We start from the raw sequence: 20,533 nt of genomic DNA, 5'->3' as shown, positions 1-20,533 counted from the left end.
GTTAGTGGCTTCATGATGTCACCCACACTTCTTTGAATTCTGATCCTGACTGCACCACCCTGGCAGCCTGCATTGATCGGTGTCGGGGCTTATCTTTCCCCGTTCTCCGTCCTACTCCCCCACACCCGTGAACAAAGGTAAACATCACCCACATTGCAGGGGCAACCAAATAAGCCCTCGCTATCCAATCAAAATCATTGCAGAGGCTTCGATCCTCGAAGATCCAGGTCAATAGTGGCCCATCATCAAATCGCCGATCGGTGGGCCCTCCTGAATCCCGGGGATTACAGTGACCGGTCCCGTCCCGAACCACACCATGACCGACTACCCAGAACCAACACATTTATCTGAGTCGCATGGAGCGCGGGCCTTTGATCTGGGTCTGCATGCAAAGACGCCCTCCACCGAACCGGATAATCAGTCGACGGAAGAAATCAAGCGACCGCGGGCCTGCGAGCCATGCCGCCAATTGAAAGTTCGATGCGATCCGGACCCGTCGGGCCCTGATGGCGCCTGTAAACGGTGCGCTAAAGCACGTCGGCAATGTGTTGTTACTGCGCCAACCCGCAAGCGCCAGAAGAAGACTGATAGCCGGGTTACGGAATTGGAGCGGAAAATCGATGCTTTGACTGCTACACTTCAAGCATCGCATCATACACAGTTGGCCGCGAGCCAGTCGCAGCCGAGCCGAGCGCAGTCCTCGAGATGGTTGCGCGAAGAGCCTAATGGGGCTGGGAACAAGCGGAAACATGATGGGTTTTTGGTTGCCCAGTATCCCCGTCCTAACAGTCCGTCTGCGGAGCAAATCCCGAAACAGCCTGCTAGACAGACCCCGCCTGAGCTTAAGCCCAGTGCTGGGAATGAATTTCTGGATGTGATTGATAGAGGCTTGATCGATATAGATACCGCTCAAGCCGCTTTCAATGTCTTTGTCACCGATATGGCATATGATATGTCCTTTGTTGTGTTTCTCCCGGGCACGACGATGGGTGATGTGCGCCGAGAGAAACCGACACTCTTTCTTGCCATCATCGGTGTCGCGGTGGGGACTGTCAAAAAAGAAATACAGATGACCTTAATAGATGAAAGTTATCGACTGATTGCGGATCAAGTCGTCGTTAGGGGTCGCAAATCCCTGGAGATAGTTCAAGCTCTCCTCGTCACTTCCCTATGGTATATGACGCCTGATAACCTGGATGAGCTGAAATTCTATCAGTTGGCCCATATGGCTGTTGTGGTAGCTATGGAATTGGGCTTGAATTGTCGATCCATCGGCGATCAAAAAATTGTTCGCATTCGCGATATCATCATAAAGAAGAAGGTTGCAACGAATGCAGACTTGAACAGCCCCGAAGCAAGACGCACATGGGTGGCCTGTCACTTCATGGGAATTCAATTGGCGATGGCTTTGAGACGGATACCGATGGTGCGATGGCAGCCGTACATGGATGAGTGTCTTCAGATATTGGAAAATCACCCCGATGCCCTCCCGTCGGATCGCAAGGTCGTCTGGTGGGCGAAGCTCGGATGGATTATGGAACAAGCGGGCTTGCAGCTCACCATAGATGACACACAGTCGATTGTCTCATTTACAGACAGCAAAGTGCGGTACACTATCAAGGCGTTCGCAAATCAACTTGCCCAGTACCAGAGGGATATTCCCCAAGAATTCTGGACCCGTAAGTCTACATTCATACTCTATAAACATCTCTAACCTTCATAGCGATACTATCCCACACATATCATACACTACATCTCTTCGTGCACGAAAGCGCCATGGGAGTTGACTGCCGGGAGAGCATATTTCTCAGCTCCCCCGGGCAAACTCTATCTCCAGCCATGTCACCGGTTATTGAAGCTTTAACATCCTGTCTCAATTCTATTCACAAGTCCTTCGACACGATCCTCAGTATTGATGTGGACAGAGTGAGGTATTTACCCACAATGGCCCTGGGTCGGACTGCATACCCAGTTGTCAGCCTAATCAAAATCTACTCCCTTGTCACTGCCCCCGATTCCCAAATTGGTCAGGTGATCGACGTACAAAGCCTAAAGGTGGAATACTACCTTAACCGAATCATCGATCACTACCGGGCAGCTGCGGCTCTCGATGGTGGCAGGGTGGCAAATAAGTTCGGGAATATCATCATGATGTTACGAAACTGGTTCCTCAAGAAAAGGGAGAATGCCCCAGAGCTAGGAGAAATATTTGGCTCCGAACCGCATCATCCAAGGGAAAATAAACCCGTAAGTATCATCAACGCGCACATAGGGTCCGATTAACATGTCAACAGGCAAGACAGGGCAATACACCATTGCACATCCTCAGCGATCTAGCCATGGGTGATCCACACAATACAAAGAACCGATCAAATTCCAATCAAGGATCTATCTACACACCAAACCTAAGGCAAGACATGGCTCACAAGTCGGCAACCCCGGCTACGACTTATGGAACCGTAGAATCTACACACTGGTCCCCGGCACCTTTCACACCCCAAATGTCTACAAGATCACACGACTCAGGCATGGGGGAAAGATCATTCTATCAACCCTTCCCGCCGAACCCGTCCCAACCATACACTATGTCCGCGAGCCAGTATCCCCAGATGCCAGATCCACAAATATCAGGCGTAGGGAATATGACCCTTGGGCAGCCGATGGGGGAGTCGATAGGGATGCCCGAGTTACCGATAGAAGCGCCTTTCGATCCGAATCTGCCTATTGTATTGGAGAATTTGATGGGTAACGGGCTGCTATCTTTTCCATTTCCTTTTGATGGAAACTTCCAGTTTTAATAAACAAGCCCTGGCCTAGGTAGGGCTACAGTATTTGTTATTCATTGGCGTTACATAGGTTTGTCACATACCACCCGACCTGTCTATACATACATACCCACATGGATGCCTACAGTCCTTGGAAGAGATACGCATAAACTCGAATTGACTCTACGATATCGTTAATTATGTCAAACTTCGTAAATTGGATAAGATCCGCGATCGCGGACCATTCTTCGCTGCAAGTATGGGTATATAACAAGATAAAAATAGTTCTCCGAATTAATTCATCGTGAACCCCCTTGCCATGTGTGCAAAATGCGTTGCTCAACATAAGCCCATGGCCATCCATTTTCCCGCTCCGTGCGACGTAGGAGATCGAATAACAAGTTTTGCGCGATGGGGTCGTCGATATATGCGCTACCTGTAGGAATGAGATAGTCAGAACAGCCAATATCTTGAATGAGATGATAAAGACGTACAAGCACATAGAGCATGGCAGGCCATGATTCGTAAAGATGGCTCATCATCCGCGGAGAGGGCAATCCCGAATAGGTAGTCCAGATTTTCGGTTACTTGTTCCTGTTTCACATTAGACAGGTCTTTGAACAGCATATTCTTCCATACCTTTAACTGCACCCTCTCTTCCCTCGAGCACATTCGATCCTGAAGCTCATATTCCCGAATCAACATAAGCGCCTTGGCAAGACAAACATGCTGCATCGCAGTAGCTAGGCCAAATATTAGCACCAGCAACAACACTCATCCAAGTCACACTCACAATGCACCAAACTAGTATACCAAACAACGGGAAAAGGCTTCCCCCTCGCCGGATCAGGTGGCGAAACATGCAAGGGTGTAAAAGCCTCCGACCTCCCAATCTCCCAATCCCGAATTCTCTTCTTGAGCGCAATCTCACCCTCAACACCCAACCTCCCTCCATAATTGCGTCCTGAAACGTTATAGCAGAAATCGATCGTCTCGGCTAATAACCAAATCGCACGATTTACCCAGTCCCCATCGCTGAGGACAGGTTTGGACTCCCACCACTTACGCAGCCGGTCGTCGAATGGCGCAAAGGTTAGTCGGAGACATTTCTGGTATGTGAGCGCGAACTGAATATCTTGGATTACAAAGACCCAGAATGAAGCCGAAGCGAGACTGCCGCTTATTGCGCAGTCGACATGAGAGCTGATGTAGACTGAGCCTGCGAGGAGGTGGCGCTGCGGGTCATTGGAGGGGGTGTGAGCTATTCAATTAGTAACATTTTCATATCCATGGGTGGAGGGTAGGGGAGTTACATGAGATCTGTTCGAAAAAGCGGAGAATCACCGTCGAGCTGAGAAGGATATCGATCCCGATGTCGAAATCAGGTTTATCGAGGACGGGGAGCATGATGGAGATGCAGCGCTCGTGATAACTATCTGCCACTTCAGGAGAAACGGTGTTTGCTGTGCGCGAGAGGTGACAGGCCGCCACGGCTACACAGGCGTAGAGTAGAAGTGGCGACTGGGTGGCACGCCTGGCGACATCAGCGGAGAAGTGGCGATCAGGATCACCGGCATCGAGCTAGACGGATTAGATAGAGGCGAATGATGGGGCAAGATGAACGCACCCAGTCAGCTAGATGTCGCTGGAAATGTCGGAGGAGGTAGGCCTCATTTACATTTTCGAGTCTTGGTTGCCCGATCGGGGCTAGTGAATGTTCCGATGCAGACCGCGATATAGCCTGTGAGTCTGCTAGATATGGCAGGACGACTGTGCTGGTTCCGGACAAAGGGTCCACGGATGAAGGCGATGAGCGTGCTTCAGATGATGAGCGGGAGACTGTTTGGTGCCCGGTTACGGGAACGACGAAATACTCCGCGGCTGTCTGGTCGGTCTCATCTTTGAAGGAATCTGTGGGATGTTAGTATGTTATTAGCTCATTCGGTTGACCGCCACTTACACTCGGACGAGGTTTCAACCCAGGTTTGGTCATTAGGGAAAGCGAGATCGCTCTCACCGTACCTCGGGGGCCCCTTCCCTCGTAAAGAAGGGTTTTGACCATGACGGAATGAGACCTCTTCTGATTTTCCAGGGGCTGGAATACATTCGCGGCCAGATCGTTGACAGCGCAAACATTTGGTCGCGGTTTTATCACCTGAAATGGTTAGTGTATACGTGATAGGTCTAGACAGATGACACACATTTCAGATGGCGCAGACGACACGTGAGGCTGAGACAATGTTAGGACCAGCTTATGTTCTTAAATGGGAGAGAACTAACCATCCCCTCATTACGCAGGGGTCAAGATGTTCGTACACGGAAAGGTTCTAGAAGGGGGAAAAAGCATCGGCATCCCGTATATGTATCAAAGGTTGTTGGGTATTTGGATGTGGATATTGGGGTAAGAATAAGTAGGTTTGGGAATTGGAGAAGTGGAGTTTGATAAGTTAAAAAAAGGCCAACGTGGCCCATCATTCGCCTTCAATACAACGCCCCCACAGAGATGTGCAAGCTCAGATGTTTTTTTTTTTTCTTTCATCTTAAATATCTCTTGAGGCATAAAACAGACTTTTCCCCCCTTAGGACCGATCGTTCCCGAAAGTGAAACGACCGAGCGGCTTGTATCGGTAAAAACAAGCGAGAAATTGATGATTAATCACTCATCGTATTACCAATGAAAATCATCAACGATAATCAATGACCAAAAGTTGTACGTTTCAAGTTTTATCAATGATATGAAACAGGGAATGCCCGAGTTCCCCAATTAAATGGGATTTTTAAGTATCGGATCCGAATAACTAACCTCACTTAGGTTTAGGTACGGTATAGTTGAAGGTAACAAGCATCAGTCTAGACACTAGTTAACTAGTAACCACGGGAGTATATCCACATTCCCATCCTCACCGACATGCCCTTTTAAGCTTTTACGCGTGGCATTGGAGAGTACCTGATCCAAGCTCTCGAGTTTTATGTGGCACGGAACCCCAAAGTCAACCTCGATCATTCACTGATTGGACCGGCGAGGCCGGATCATCTAGCAAATCCCGCTCAGTGGGGGCAATTCGCACCAGTCAGGGAAGCCCAGAATCAATCCGCTCGGATTCGTAATTTTATAGGCCCGTGGATGGCGTACTCCAGACCCGTCGAACCCTGTCGATCGTGCCAAAACCCGACCCCCACGTTGGATCCCGATGCCGTGATTTGCCCTGTTGTCCGACAAAAAAAATAGAGTTATTCCCAGGTGGGATTTTAGCCTGAGTTGATGCGTTCGCCCGGGAAGCAGATGCCGAGTGATACACCTGCCTTTTTAAGTCAACTCCTCCGAGATAAAGAAACATTGGAGTATTCATTAATCTCTTGAGCATGCATTCACAAGCTTATTCCGAGGTTGTTACTAATCTAGCTATTTATCCACTCCTGCACCCATTTCTCGATCCACTCCGGTTTGATGGCATCCACTGCTCGTAATTTCTCGCTAACCAATCCAGTTCCCCGCACATCCAATTCATTCCTAGCCTCTGCCTGACCCATGACCTCCTCAAAGAATCCCAACAGCTTAGCAGCAGGGTTCTGCTTAAGTCCAATCCATAACCCCTCGGCCCCCTTATGGCCAGCAAGTGCGATATCTCGATGAATACGAAGAATCCATTCCTGCGCCGGGATGGTCTCCACCGTCCTCTCCAGACCCCTAAGTGTGGTGGCGATAGCGGGGCGAATGTCCTTCCAAGATAGTGGGTGTAAGTTCACCGGGTGATAGACGCTAACCCCGATGTTCTGGATGAGAGCCAGATCAACAAGGATCTCGGCGAGAAGGTCGATCGGGACCCAGTCCACGCGGCCGAGAGTGCCTAGCGTCTCTGGGAGAGCATTTAGGAATATTGAACTCAGCACTAGACTGGGGAGCCACTCTGATTTATTCCACAGTCCACGAGAACGGATCGGTCCGGCAATCTGGCCTACGCGGGCGAACGCGGAATTGAATCCTTGTTGGCCTGCGTAATGGAGTAAGTGCTCGCCGATATACTTACTAGTGGCGTAGCCGTTTGGCGCTGGGACCTTGGTTGTGATGATCGTCTCGGGGGTCAGGCCGGTTTCAGTGTGGTGGCCCATCGTTGAGCTAATCGAGGAGATGAAAAATAGATGTGGGGCGTAGGTGGCTTGACCGGTGAAGTTGATGAGGTTTATCATGCCGGTTAGATGCGGCTTGAAATAAGCTAGCGATAGGTTGAAGTTGACGGTCCAGGCATTATGAATGATCAGTGTCGCTGCTTGTTGTAATTGTTTAAACTGCGTGGGCCGCAGTCCCAAGTCTGCCTCGGTAAGATCTGCTTTCCAAAAGGTAACCCGTGCCTCATCTACCGGGTCGAGTCCGTAGGTCGTCCTGCGCTCTTTTTGCCGATCGCGAGCCCAGTCATCTCTGCTAAGACAGTACACATGCCCTACCGCGGGGTTCTTCAGCAGTGTGTCGAGCAGATATGTACCCAGCTGTCCGGTAGACCCAGTCAGAATAACAGTCTGGACTTCGGACGCTTCAGGGCGCTGAGCCTGAGGTGGCTTAATCTGTCCAACCAGCTCCTGTAACAGCTTATCCCGTTCGTGAATCAGCGCTTGGTTCTTAGCCTCGGTAGACTTCAGGCTATCCTGGTGAAGATTCTGAAGCGCATGAGTCAACTTCGCTATGGTTGGATGTAAATAAATCACATTCGGCGTGAGCGTAGGAAGATTAAGACCCTGCCTCAACACACGGGTAGCCGTGATAACTTGCAAAGAGTCGAATCCAAGCTGAAACCAATTCTCCTCATCAGACACATTATCTTTCCAGCCCGTGATTCCCAGGATCGATTCCCTGATATACTCTGCCACCTTCGTAGCATCATCTACCCCGCCTGGACCGGCTGGTTGGCTCATATCAACTTGAGTCAGCCTATCCACATTGGCGTAGAGAATGTCAAGCTCATCCGCATACAGTGCCAGTGAGCCAGAGCGTTGTACAGTTCCCTTGGCCGTGCGGACCATCGGCTTATTAGATGACGTAAAGAGAATATGGCTTTTGGTGATCCGCGCATGAGCTGGACTTGAGCCATTAGCCTCCTCTATGCTTGGCCAGATCTTCTCTATCATCGCAGCGTGGTCACTCATGTTAAGCGGTTTATCGCCCAGCTCCACGAGAAGCGCAGCTTGGAAGCGTTGGGCGCCTGCAACCAGACACCCGGTGATCTCCGGGTTAGCGGCGACGATATGTTGTTCCATAGAAATAGGGTTGGTTTTCTCTCCATTAAGAAAAACAATCACATCATCCAGGCGGGATGATGGGCACCAAAGACCAGGTTTCGTGGGGTGAGGAGTCATCAGGTCCCGTGTATGATATTCCTGAAGATCGGGGAAAAGAGTGAATGACATCTGGTGACCTTCCCGCTCTGGGCTGCGCATTATCACCGCCTCGTATTCCTCCCCAGAGACATGGTGATGTTCCATTCCCAATTCTGGATGGAATTGAAGATACCGCCAGTCTGTCAGGGGGTCGCGGGCTGCCGAGTGGATCAAATTGATCATTCCAATCTCAGAAGCGCCGTATCCATTCAACACTGGTAGCTTGGCCGCAACTTTATTTCCAATTGCCTGCGGCAAATCTCCCCCGCAATAATTGACATACTCCAAGTGCGTACTACAGTAGTCCAGAGCCATAGGATCCTGTGCCAACTCCTGGAGAATCGACGGCGGGACAACAGCCCACTTGAACGGTGTCTGCTTTCTCGCAGTGACAAGCCCGACAGCAGAAGGAAGACCAGTGGCAATAGGCATGATAAGGGTTACATCGACTGGCATCGCAATAAAGAGAATATAACCAATTCCCGCGGCCTATAAATGTTAGTGCCTATCACGATTATCTCCACCAAGTTAAGCTTACGTGGAATGGGGGCAATGTCAAGTACATTCTCTTCCCAAAGCCTTTTTGATCTTGGCTCTGACATCCTGGAGGTGCCTCCAGTCTTTGCATACGCATATGGCGCACGGCAGTCCCATGAGTCCAGAAAACGGGCTTGGGGATCCCTGTAGACCCAGAAGTGTGAAGCACCACCACTAGGTCAGAGGCAGCGTCCGGATAAGTTTTCGAATATTCAAAAGGTGGGTAATCGGTTGTCAAGAGCTTTTCCAAACCGGGGACGTCCACGACATTCAGTTGGTTGGCTCCCATAATACCCGCAAACGAAGGTGGTCGCGGCACGGGCGCTAGGAGTGTGACACAGCTAAGCTTTTCAAATAGGGATTTGTGTGCGGCCGGACTATTACGGGGCGATGTCAAAAATATCTATCGTAGTTAGTATGATTGATTTGTTGATGTTATTTCTTTTTGAAAAAAAACATACCAAGTAGCCAGCTTTGACGGCGCCCAGAACCAAAGCTGGGTAACGCAGATCATTTGGACCTAAGTAGGCCAATATCTCCCCGTTGCCAGGTCCCAAGGTTTGCGTTAGCCAGTGCGCAATGCCATCGATGGTGTTTGCAAAGGCTTTGTAGGTGATGGCTTTGTACCCATCATCGTAGGTCATGGGGTTGACAGGATATTCGGCGTAGATGGCATCAGGCTTGGTTTCAGCATAATGGTCAACCAGATTTGGGATAAGCTGATTGCGGGGATCAAAGAAAGTATCTTGGGCAGCCATAATGAAATAGAAGACAATGATAAAACAATATAGCGACAGTGTGCCTCCATTTTAAACGTGGGTAGAATGATGGGATGTTCTGGCGGGACAAGAACAAAGAAAAGTCCGAAAGTAGAATACACTGCGGCTCATATACAGGGGTTAACCCAGGCTGACCAATGGTTTGGCAGAAATAGTTTCTATCAGGCTACATTGGTCTATATACATTAGCTCAAAATGCACGAGAATAAAGAAAAGTGATTGCGTACCTTGAATTGTCCGCAGTTTTCCAATTATAGTTTCACAGTCTCGGCCGTAGACGACGTATCATCTCTGGACTGTGTCCATGGATATTGTCAATTTCCGAGCTCCCATGGCGTATCACCCGATTCATTTAAAGCTTGTGAACATCTGCGCAGACAGTGTTGGTCAAGGTTTGGCCATTCGGTTCAGGGTTCCAGGATGCGCTAGATAGTGGCATTAATTTAATACCTGTCAAATCATCCGTGTCTGTGGTATAGGCTGTACTTAGGGGTCCAGTTTACCCAAAACGTATCATCTTGGCCCGCGATCATACCCATTGAGCCTCGACTTCATATTGGCGGGAAGGCCGAAACGGGCGTGAAGGGCGAGAGGGGCGAGAAGGACGCAAGACCAAACATGTCTGACTCAAGTACACTTCTAGTTGAAAATGATAGTGAGTTGGAATTTAAGAGACATGGCAATAAGGTATTTGATTAGGACGTCCTGACACAAGCTGGAGCTGAGATGGGAACGAGCTTAGGTGTGATATTGTGGCACGGCAAAATGGGGAAGAGTCAGCGAGTCAGCTGACTTAGCCCAGTTGACTTAGCTCAGTTTGCATTTGTGAGCTCAGAAAGTAATAATTATCCAAATCTGTGGAACTGAAACGATGAATTTTGATTTGTAGCAACAATTAGCAAGTTCAGATAAGAAATGCGAGCTTCGAGCTCTACATTGGTGGGCCAGTGGGTTTGTGGGTCGTGGGTCGACCCGTGAGCGGGGAATACATCAATTTCAAGTTTAGGCCACTTTGGCTTCCTATTCCCTCTTATATCTCGTCCTTCCCTGATCATGGTTATGGTTCCATCATGAAATAATGTCTCTCAATCGAGTTTCCTTCCTAGAAGGATGGGAGCGTAACTCTACTTTCCGCCGGGACGAATCAGACTATGAATCCGATGGCTATCAAGATCTACCAGAAAGTCCATCCTTGTCTTCCTCGTTCCCGTCAACGTATAGCAGACTCAATTTCAATCCTTACGCGGGACCCGGTTGGAATGAGACTGTCGACGATCGCGATGATCGTCCATCACTGCTCGGATCCCTGGGTCTGAGTCCCACGACGCGGGAGACTCCGCGCGTGGACCCGCTTCGGCCGGCAAGTCCTGCGGTGGCAGTGACACAGCCGGTCGGATGGTCCGAGACAACCGGCGCGTTTGAAGTCAGTGTCGCGAAACGGATCGGTATGTTCATGCTCTGATTTTGCTTCGTTTAAGTTGCTGATCGTCATTCAGTCCAGGTATGCATAGCTGTGGTGTACTGCTTTCTCGCTGCGGGTATTGCATTCGGCTTCGCGGCCTTAAAGCCGGTTCTCATTCGTGAGAAAGTGTATCGCGATTTCTGCTCAAGACAGGAGCTGGAGGATAATGTGGACGTGTGCGATGGACAGGAGATTCGGTAGGAACACCAACTCTTTCGTGGAAATTCATACTAATAGGTCCAGGATGAACTTGATGTTCACCATTGCCGCCGTCGCGACCAACGTCTCCGCCCTACCTGTCGGAACCATCTTGGATGCATACGGTCCCCGCGTGAGTGGTATTATAGGCAGTTTCTTCCTAGCGACCGGAGCTATTATTTTTGCGTGCGCGGAACAACTGCCATTCGATGGATATATCCCAGGCTACCTGCTTCTCTCCCTGGGAGGACCATTCGTGTTCATTGCATCATTCCAGCTCTCGAATGCCTTTCCCAAACGCTCCGGTCTCATCTTGTCCATGTTAACCGGGGCCTTTGATGCATCCAGTGCACTATTCTTATTCTTCCGGCTACTGAGTGAGCACACCGCGGGCTATGTCTCAGTCAAAAAATTCTTCTTGGCCTACCTCATCGTCCCGGTATTCATCATCGCGGTTCAACTCACTGTTATGCCTGCCACCTCTTACAAAACCACCGGCGAGCTAGTCCTCCACGCCGAGGTCCAAGTTATGGAAGAGATCAACGACCGGGTAGATGATACAATCCACGATCGCAATGAAAGCGAGCGCCAACGCAAGGACAGACGCAACCGCCGACAAAGTATTGTGCACAACATCCAAGATTTACTGGATGATACCGCTTCAATCACGTCCGGTATTGTCGATACCGTTTTCCACGGCCCTCCCCAGGAACTACCTGCCAACGGCAATGGTATCGATCTCGCGCCAAAAGCTATAAACACACCCCCAGTAAACACGAGCGGCGTCTGGGGCGTCCTCCACGGCCAGACAGCCTTAACTCAACTCCGCACACCATGGTTCGTCCTAATAACGGCATTCACAATCCTAATGATGCTGCGCATAAACTACTTCGTCGCATCCCTCCGCACGCAATACAGCTACCTCCTCAACCCACCCCTCTCCCGAAAAATAAACACATTTTTCGACATCCTCCTCCCAGTTGGCGGCCTGCTCTCTATCCCATTCATCGGTACATTCCTCGATAATCTTCGCACCCGAACCGTCCTCTCCATTCTCGTGAGCACGGCGACGGTAATTGGGATCCTAGGCTGTATCCGCCATTCCATACCTGCCGCCGCAGGAAATATTATTCTTTTCGTGCTCTATCGACCATTCTATTATACCGCTGTATCGGATTACGCGGCTAAGGTCTTTGGCTTTCAGACGTTTGGGAAGGTTTATGGGCTTATTATTTGTCTTGCCGGAATGGGGAATTTTGCGCAGGCGGGTTTGGATGAGTTGACGCTTAGGCATTTTAAAGGTGATCCGGTGCCAGTTAATGTTGCCTTAACTGTTAGTGTAGCTGTTGTTGGGGCTGGGTTGGTGGGTTTTGTTAGTTGGCAGACGACTGTACTGGCGAGAAAGGGACCGATGGAAGTGGATTCAACTGTTAGGGAGAGACAGCCTCTTTTGGATGGGGAAGTGCGAACTTATGTGTGATGAGTATATAGGATGCATACGCTTGTGAATTATTTATGGGTTGGTATACATACTAAGTGATTCTTTATGAGATAGGCAGTGTTGAAGATACTTTGTTTCATCCTCACCTGGTCAATCACAAGGTCAAAAAGCCAGCAGTAAACTTCTCAGTGTTGAACAGATACCGGTTGTCTTGAAAAATTTGAGACGACCGTCACTTCATTCTGCAGAGGGGGTATAGTAGATACTGTAAATATATGTAAAATAGAAAATACATCGAAAGAGAATGGGCAGAGATATACTGGTTACCGAGTACGGAAAACGGGGCTCCCATCAATCTCGACAGAATTTTGGTACAATTGAGGCTCCACTTCATACCAGAGATCCCGACCAGCCCTCTCACTGGCATCCTCATGCCAAAGCATTTCATTCAGCGCAGTTTTAATCCCGGACCAAGATCGTATATCACTCTGACGCGCGACATAAGCCAGGCTAGAGACGAAGAATGAGCGATCGGGCGATTCAAAGGCTGCAATGCCGCCTAGTGTTAAGGCCCAGATCAGAGGGAAACGGATGGCCTGGCATGTCCAGAGACTAACGGCCGTTGGATGGGTGATGGCGATGCGGAGTTGCTTCGCTAGGTCCTTGAGTGGACTATTCTGTGCAGGGATGGGGAAAATCACTCCCGCGCCAAAGATCAGGGCAGCTAGACGACAAGCTTCGTAGTTGCCGCTTTGGTTTTCATGAGTGAAGTAGGATGTGATGGCGTCGGAGGGGAGAAGGGTAAGAAGGGTAAACTGGGTGAAATTTCGTTGGTCGGCAAGCAGTGATTGATCGAGATAGTCACCGCTAGAATCTTTCTGGCCCCTCTCGATGTTCTTAATGATATCTGTATATGCCCGGGCGGATTGAAAGGCCTCGGCCATTTCGGAAGTGAATCCAATGACTTGTAATCGCCCGAAGCCACGCTGGATATCAGATGGTCCAAAGCCAAGCAATTCCTGCAGCGACTTCCCAACACGACTTGCGTCGAGGGGCCAGAATCCAAAAATAGGCTTAACGCGCCAGATGGACGCGGCGAAAACTTCGGAACTGGTCGAGTCAGCGGAAACCCAATTATCCAAGGAGGGTTACTTACAAACAAAGTGTTGCGGCCAACCCTGGGAGTTTGATGTTTCTCAGGCCTCCTCGCATCTTGATGAGATCTACCAATCCATTGATGTGAGTAGGATTCGGTGACAGACAGCCATAGACGTCCAGCCACTGCAACCACTGAAAAGGCGGATCAAAGGGCGTTTTTCGGATTATGGCTTCAGTCGGGACTGCATGATGCGCCATGCAAACCACGCTCAACAAAACTGCATCAGTGAACGCACGTGATTCATCACAAACAGCCTGGGTGATCAATGTGATAGATTGAGCCTCATACATTTCCAGGAGACGTTGTTGGTTTACGCTCCAAAAACTGGGGAGCCGCTCGTTTGCCAACATCACTCGTTGATGACATAGAGAGCCATACATAAATGCGGTGAAGAGGGTGGGGTCCGACCGAGAGAGCTCGAACCATGACATTTGAGGAGAGAGCAACGCTAGAGTGCCGCCTTGGGATGAAAGGCCTCCCTTCCGTGTCGTGACCCCTGGCCACATGTACTCAAGGCCTGCAAAGTCAGTACGAATTTGATTTTTTTTTTCATAGCGATGACGAACAGTATTTCGTGAGTTTATTCAACACGTCTGGTGACGCGCCTACTTGATCGGGGTATGTCGCAAAGGGGTCTAGATGCCCAGAGACGGGTCGATTTGGCCAAAGATGCTCATTAACCGGGGCCGACGTCGACGGAGGTAGAATAGCTACTGCATCATCGCTCTCTTCATAACACTCTCGCTTAGGAACTATAGTCGTAGGTTCAGGCTTCCATGTGGACCCTTCATTTTCAGCAGAGGGCAACGCATGGTCGCTCGCGGGGGCAGTCCGATAGAGCGGTGGGTGCGGAGACGGACGCGACACGAGAGTAACGGAGTGAGGGTTGAGGTCGGAAAGCCTCTGAGCTCGGATGGTCCGAAGATTGGCATTCGAGCGTCGTCTAGTTTGCTCGGAGATCCAACGGCCAACATGGTTGCGTACAAAGCGCTGAAGTGTGGTGCGCTCGAGCTCGGTGGTGGGTCTCGCGTTGACAAAGTGGATGCCACCCTTTCTCCGCGCGGGAGGAGTATGCTTCTTGGTAGTCATATCTCGTTCACTCTCGACATCCCCGAATTTCTGTTCACCGATGCATCGATTGTGAGATACGCGGGGCCTAAATTAACCGAAAAATCTCTCCTTTGGTCAGTAGGGGGTTTTCGTGTGATGGACTCGGGGTAAGAGCGCGGGTGGGTTCACAAAAGATTTAAATATTCCATGGATCGCCCACTTTACGGCAACTTGACTGGAGGGAGAGCCAAGTTTAAATAGATCAGTGAGAAATGGCTAAAAGGCACGGAAATGGGAAATGAGAAAATCGAGAAAATCCGATCGATGGAAATGGGGGGTAATAGTTAGGTGATCGCGATCTTGGTAAATATTATGTATTTTAAGTAATTTGATTTCCATAACTCTGTTTCTACTAACTTGATTGGTGTATTTCATGTATATGAACGTATGTTGGGTAAATAATACTTGAATCCTTCCTGGGCTCGAAACTTCTTCCCGTCATCCTTATCTCATGATGCCGCGTTTTCTTGCATGAAAATAGCGTTGCATTGTATGCAGGCGATCATTCTTTACCGTTTCTTCCGACCCTTGTGCAGGAAAACGTGTCCGTGGGTAGAAGGTTATATGATTCGTACCTTTCCAACCGCTCGGTACAGATATACAAAGAAGCGCCAAACACTGGGAGGGGCCGCTATGATCTGCAGCACAATTTATATCCCAACCGACCCTTTCTTGGCTTTTTCTACTTGATATATCAAAAATACTTATGGTGTACAGTACAGCGGATCCTGTAAGAAACTTCGAGGGATCGGTACTGCAGACTCAGCACACGACATATGCACTCGATCGGCGATGAGCCTATATAGAGCCACTTATATCGCTTAAGTGGCCCCTGAAAGATTTTATTGCCGATTCCCTGGACTTTTCAACCATGCGGAGTACACAGGATATTAGACCAATTGAGTCTAGCTGCATGGCGTAGGCAACCGCTGACTGCAGAAGATTAACAGGGGTTGGGAGAATTCCGAAGATACAAAACAAGGAAAGAAACAGAACACCCCGCTGCCATTCATGCAGGGTTCTAACAACAAGCCTAGACGCTGTTGGGTCTTTGTTGGTCCGATACAGGGGGTTACTGCAACTGCACAAGTGACAAGTGACACGTAATTCCCCGCCTAGGCACTTTTGGGCTGCGCAGGGTCGCACAGCATTTTGTCGCGTGATTAAGGCCTTGCAATAATGTTGATTTTGTGGTAATTCATTTACTATTACGCATTGCTTACATGTCAAAACCAAGACCAGATTGGTTCGGAGCATAAAAGATAACATTAAACGAAACCGCATTAAAAATCTAGCTTAGTCAATTTCGAGTAGGCTGTATTTGGCACTCTCTCCAGTGTGTGGGTCGATGTACTGCTCCAGTGCATTCTCCACAACAGCCATGTACCCGAGAACCTGCTCCTCTTGCCATCGGCGACCGACGACCTGCACAGCCGTAGGCAGACCAGCCATCTTGGCTGAATCATAGTGCTTCCAGGCCCCGCGTGCCACAGCATGGTTGCTACCCAGGCCCTGTAGAACCTTCTGGTACGGAGCCACCAGGGCGTCACGAACAGCATCAACATGGCCCACGGGTAAGACACCCGCCGTGTAATCCAGTAGATTCCAGAGGAACGTATAACCGCATGAAGACATGGCATCATACATGGCCTTGTGCGGCAAGGCCGGCGTGGCATTCACAGGGCACAAGATGAAATCAAATTGCTGAGGTTCGGCGTTCCACCACTTATGCCAGGTAGCCCGGAAGGCCTCGCGTTGCGCGACCAACGGCCATACCTGTGCAGAGGACTTGGGACCAAAGTTTCTGATCAACGTAGCGAGAATTCGGTCCCGTTTGATGTATCGCACGTAGAGGTAGTAAAGGTAGCGCAAGGGACGTGGCAGGTGCGCGACACGGGTCAGCTGGTAAGCGCCGGGATCAGACGGCTCAAAGCTGCGGAAGGGAACGTTAAAATGATGACAGCCGTCAGAGTTCAGGAGCTGCGAAGCCAGGTCAAGGCCAGTAAATGGATCAGCTCCATCGGGGGTCGTGATCTCAGTCACTGTGTGACCGGCTTGAGTCAAGGCGGCGACAGTGGTAGAAACAGCACGTTCAATAGCGGGAGTGGGTGGAACTACACCATCGTTGCTCATCAACCCAATCCGAAGAGGTTTACTCTTCGCATCGGTCTCAAGCTCATCCCGCCATGCAATAGGGTGGACAGTATTGTCATATTTCCACGGTTGCATGCCAATCATGGCACGAGTGAAATAGGTCAAATCATTCAAGGTACGAGCCATTGGACTAAAGACACTCGGGATGCCCTCTTGGCCGGCCATACTTGTGCTCACACCAGCCTTAGGCCAACGGCCTGTGCTGCAGCGGAGCGAATAGATTCCACTCCACGCAGCTGGTACACGCACTGATCCAGCGACATCTGAGCCAATACCGATGCGACCACCCTGTGCTAAAAGGGCACCTTCACCACCGGTTGAACCACCAGGCGAATACTCCAATCCATGGGGGTTGAGGCAGGGACCCCAAAGTCCGTTATCAGATTCGAAAGAGAGAAGGGTGATAGGCAAGGCGGTCTTGGCGTAGGGAACGGCTCCAGCGTCTTTAAGCAATTTGGTCATCGGTCCATCTTCGGTGAATGGCTTCCCCGCTAGCGCTGAATAGCCGAGCGTGGTATCAAAGCCCTTGATCTGGACAGAATCCTTAAGGGAGATAGGAATTCCCGCCAAGGGTCCCTTGAGATTCACTTCTGATTCGAGCCATGACTCGGCTTCTGGGAGTAAGAGTTCGGTGATACAGTTGGTGCGCTTCTGGGCCCTAACAGCGACCTTTCCGTAGGTGCGGAGAACGGTAAGGGCCGGTGTAGTAGAGCTTTGAATATCTTGGACTAGTTCTTCAATAGGTTGGTCGATGATTTTCTTATCAGATGCTGTGATCTGGAGGTGATACGGATGAGGCAGGGAAGCGAAACGGAGGTCTCGTTGCGCCTGCTTTTGGTTCCTGGGCAATCAAAAATTAGGCATGGGCTGTACGGATATGTAAGTTTGAGAGAAACTGCTTACCGTATGCGACGGTACTCAAAATAATCGAATGGAGGCAGCATATTGGCGTAGCGGTGTACAAAGAAGATTGGCAAGACAGCGGCCTTTTATCCGAAGCTCCTGCGGGGAAGGATCCAGTGTGGAGATCGTCTTATCGGATAAGCCCAGATAAGGGCCAGCCTCGGTTGGAATCGGCGGTGTTAAGTCCGCCCAGGGATAGAGATAAATTAGAATTTAACAGAATCCTTACTGCCTACATTGAAATGCCTTGATTCATACCGTGTTGACCTATTGCGCAAATGGCATGTGGATGTTCGCATTAGACCTATCACTAACTAGACTGGTTCTGGTAGGTCCATGCGTCGAGCGATAACCAGATAGGAGATTCAAGGAAGACGAGTCATCAATCCAATATCTATATTCTACTATATAATAAACTATCTACTAAATCATGCTCAACGTCAAGCTGCCCTGGAGGTGCGGGGGGTATATCTCCAGTGTCCCAGCCGCAAATCAATCAACGCCAAGAGACTAATCTAGCCCCAAATGCAATCAAACCAATGCATCACTCTCATACCGAATATTATCGGGGTCGGTTCATGGCTCTATGCTTTGAAGCCAGTGGTGCTTGCTGAGCCACCACACTATCACACCGCCGGTGACAACAAGGATGATGCAGAAGAAAAGAATGAAGCCCCAAATCAGTGACTTTTTGCTTTTCCGCCGTTCGCGTTCAAGCCATGAATCTTGCGGTCTGGCAGTGTGGTTAGCTGCGGTTACTAGACTGAATATGAGGAGGACTTACTTTTCAGTGACCGGAGTTTCAATCTCAGGTATGCCCTTTGCTTCTGCGTCTAGGTGGACCGCTGTTGAGAAGCGCTTCCAGAAGTATGGATCGCGGACGAGTGCCATTGTTTGTTGATGTGGAGGTAGAAGTTCGGTCAAGCTGGGTGGCACAGCACGCCCCTTGGTTTGATTAATGACAACAAGTGATGAGCGCAGCGTCAAAGCTGAACAGGGTGTGAAATTGGTTGAAAGATGTATGATAGAGATGTCAGTGGGAGCCGGCAGGGGGAATCAGAAAAGAGCAAAACTGGCGGCAACACTGCACTTAAGATCTAAACAATAGGTAGGGTCAGATGCCACGCTATGGATCTAGCCAGTTAAATGAAGGCTGGGGAAAGGCAGCCTATCCGAGAAATGCTACAGATCTCCAGAGACTATGCTAGAGCCCAAGAATCGATGGGTTTGCTACCATGGAGACGAGATAGCCGTTATGGTATGGCGATCGGGAATGAAGGGATAGAGGTTTTGTGGATAGAGTTAAGCCAATCCTAAGCGTTCAATGACCGGAATGTCAGCCACTCAACTATTATTGTCTTGTATGAAGACATAATTTGCAGGAGTATTGATGAATTAAATGTATTAACTGGATCACAGATCTAGATCGTTGCGGGGGTACGAAGTAAGAAGATGCGGAGGAAGAAAGCCAAGTGCAAAGAACCGAAGTCATATGTAAAAGGAACGACAATCCGAGAGAAATGGAAAGGGAAGGGGGAAATAAATGCCGCATTACGTTCAAGGAACAGAGATCGCCACGAGAAGGTCAGTCATGTATAGCATTTATGCCTGAGGCTAAACATGATTGGATTAGTAAGCTCAGCGTATGTGATCTTGGCAGTCCTAGATGCATGGGTTGTACGGAGTAGTATGGTTGTCTAAGGTCCTATCTGGGCTAGTACCTTGATTAGTTGACCAACTAGTTAGATACCTAGCTGTGAGAGCGTATCTCTTCTCTCGCAATTCATCCCCCTCAACCTCTCTGAGTCTGGCTTGTAGGAGAGTGAAAATCACACAGAGCCTATGGACGTATACGTGGGGACATTCCAGAAAGGAAAACCAATTTTCAAGATTAGCGACAGGAAGTAGTTTCCGGAGAGCAATATGACGCATCTGGAACCAGAGGCGGCGAGGACTATCTGGCAGCATGTTCACTGTTTTACCCTGCTTTGAGCGCCCAAATGGTAAGGAGTCTGGATCTTGACTGTGCTTTGTTATCCCCTCTCTCTACTTGATCAGGTATGTCTCCAGGCACTACCAGAAAATACGTTCATCCGAGACCGGAGCTGACAGGCGCAAAATAAGAAAAAGACAAAAAAGAAATGAAATGTGCTCCCACGCCGGGAATTGAACCCGGGCCGGCCCGGTGAAAGCGGGCAATCCTAACCACTAGACCACATGGGACTTGTTATGTAATGGAGCGGGATGTTTTGATAGACATCCTACTGTCATTCAAATTCTAACTGCTGATGAGGGTGAGACAATCTACCTGATTAAGCCAGCCATCCTAAGGTACCATATATTAAGCTCTAATACCTAGGTAGAAATATATGCCTTACCAGATTATTGGTTTCAGTCTAACTTGGCACCACTGAAGTCTAATCCTCTTCACATGCAATATTCGGCGAAATATCCTCTTCCCGACCGACATCTGGTTATTTTTCACTCTTACGATCAACCATCATATAAATCTTATTCGGAGCGCAATCTTAGGAATTAATGTTTGGATCCCAATTTGATGGATGTCTAAATTATTGATCTTCCTGATTTTGGTGCACGGTTAAGAAAAATTTCAAAATGTCGAGTATGCAGCAGCACGTCAGTTCGTTAAGATAT

At 49.4% G+C, this 20,533-nt stretch overlaps 7 protein-coding genes across 7 annotated transcripts; 2 read left to right on the top strand and 5 right to left on the bottom strand.

The window, feature by feature from the left end:
• Positions 1-316: 316 nt before the first annotated feature.
• N7520_001951 (putative C6 transcription factor (War1)) lies at positions 317-2,798 on the top strand (the record flags this gene model as incomplete). The annotated part of the gene is made up of 3 exons (XM_057135886.1): positions 317-1,679; positions 1,724-2,247; positions 2,295-2,798. 3 exons carry the CDS (start codon positions 317-319, stop codon positions 2,796-2,798), a joined length of 2,391 nt encoding a protein of 796 aa, XP_057001822.1.
• A 266-nt stretch (positions 2,799-3,064) lies between these two features.
• On the bottom strand, positions 3,065-5,056 carry N7520_001950 (Zn(II)2Cys6 transcription factor domain-containing protein; the record flags this gene model as incomplete). Its single annotated transcript, XM_057135885.1, has 9 exons — positions 3,065-3,201; positions 3,260-3,359; positions 3,405-3,508; positions 3,559-4,026; positions 4,079-4,346; positions 4,393-4,676; positions 4,726-4,920; positions 4,967-4,995; positions 5,046-5,056. The coding sequence occupies 9 exons, from the start codon at positions 5,054-5,056 to the stop codon at positions 3,065-3,067; spliced, it is 1,596 nt and encodes a 531-aa protein (XP_057001821.1).
• A 1,108-nt stretch (positions 5,057-6,164) lies between these two features.
• On the bottom strand, positions 6,165-9,430 carry N7520_001949 (NRPS-like enzyme; the record flags this gene model as incomplete). Its single annotated transcript, XM_057135884.1, has 3 exons — positions 6,165-8,624; positions 8,674-9,075; positions 9,134-9,430. The coding sequence occupies 3 exons, from the start codon at positions 9,428-9,430 to the stop codon at positions 6,165-6,167; spliced, it is 3,159 nt and encodes a 1,052-aa protein (XP_057001820.1).
• Positions 9,431-10,529: 1,099 nt separating this feature from the next.
• Positions 10,530-12,591, top strand: N7520_001948 (putative MFS transporter Fmp42; the record flags this gene model as incomplete). Its single annotated transcript, XM_057135883.1, has 3 exons — positions 10,530-10,896; positions 10,948-11,110; positions 11,157-12,591. The coding sequence occupies 3 exons, from the start codon at positions 10,530-10,532 to the stop codon at positions 12,589-12,591; spliced, it is 1,965 nt and encodes a 654-aa protein (XP_057001819.1).
• A 284-nt stretch (positions 12,592-12,875) lies between these two features.
• Positions 12,876-14,800, bottom strand: N7520_001947 (uncharacterized protein; the record flags this gene model as incomplete). The annotated part of the gene is made up of 3 exons (XM_057135882.1): positions 12,876-13,662; positions 13,709-14,228; positions 14,278-14,800. The coding sequence occupies 3 exons, from the start codon at positions 14,798-14,800 to the stop codon at positions 12,876-12,878; spliced, it is 1,830 nt and encodes a 609-aa protein (XP_057001818.1).
• Positions 14,801-16,117: 1,317 nt separating this feature from the next.
• N7520_001946 (putative acetamidase) lies at positions 16,118-17,919 on the bottom strand (the record flags this gene model as incomplete). The annotated part of the gene is made up of 2 exons (XM_057135881.1): positions 16,118-17,816; positions 17,879-17,919. The coding sequence occupies 2 exons, from the start codon at positions 17,917-17,919 to the stop codon at positions 16,118-16,120; spliced, it is 1,740 nt and encodes a 579-aa protein (XP_057001817.1).
• Positions 17,920-18,454: 535 nt separating this feature from the next.
• On the bottom strand, positions 18,455-18,769 carry N7520_001945 (uncharacterized protein; the record flags this gene model as incomplete). The annotated part of the gene is made up of 2 exons (XM_057135880.1): positions 18,455-18,611; positions 18,663-18,769. The coding sequence occupies 2 exons, from the start codon at positions 18,767-18,769 to the stop codon at positions 18,455-18,457; spliced, it is 264 nt and encodes an 87-aa protein (XP_057001816.1).
• Positions 18,770-20,533: the final 1,764 nt, after the last annotated feature.

The sequence above is a fragment of the Penicillium odoratum genome (genome assembly GCF_028828045.1).
Source record: "Penicillium odoratum strain IBT 22623 chromosome Unknown utg000001l_segment0_segment0, whole genome shotgun sequence".
NCBI lineage: Eukaryota > Fungi > Ascomycota > Eurotiomycetes > Eurotiales > Aspergillaceae > Penicillium > Penicillium odoratum.
This window is presented reverse-complemented; position numbering and strand designations above follow the sequence as displayed.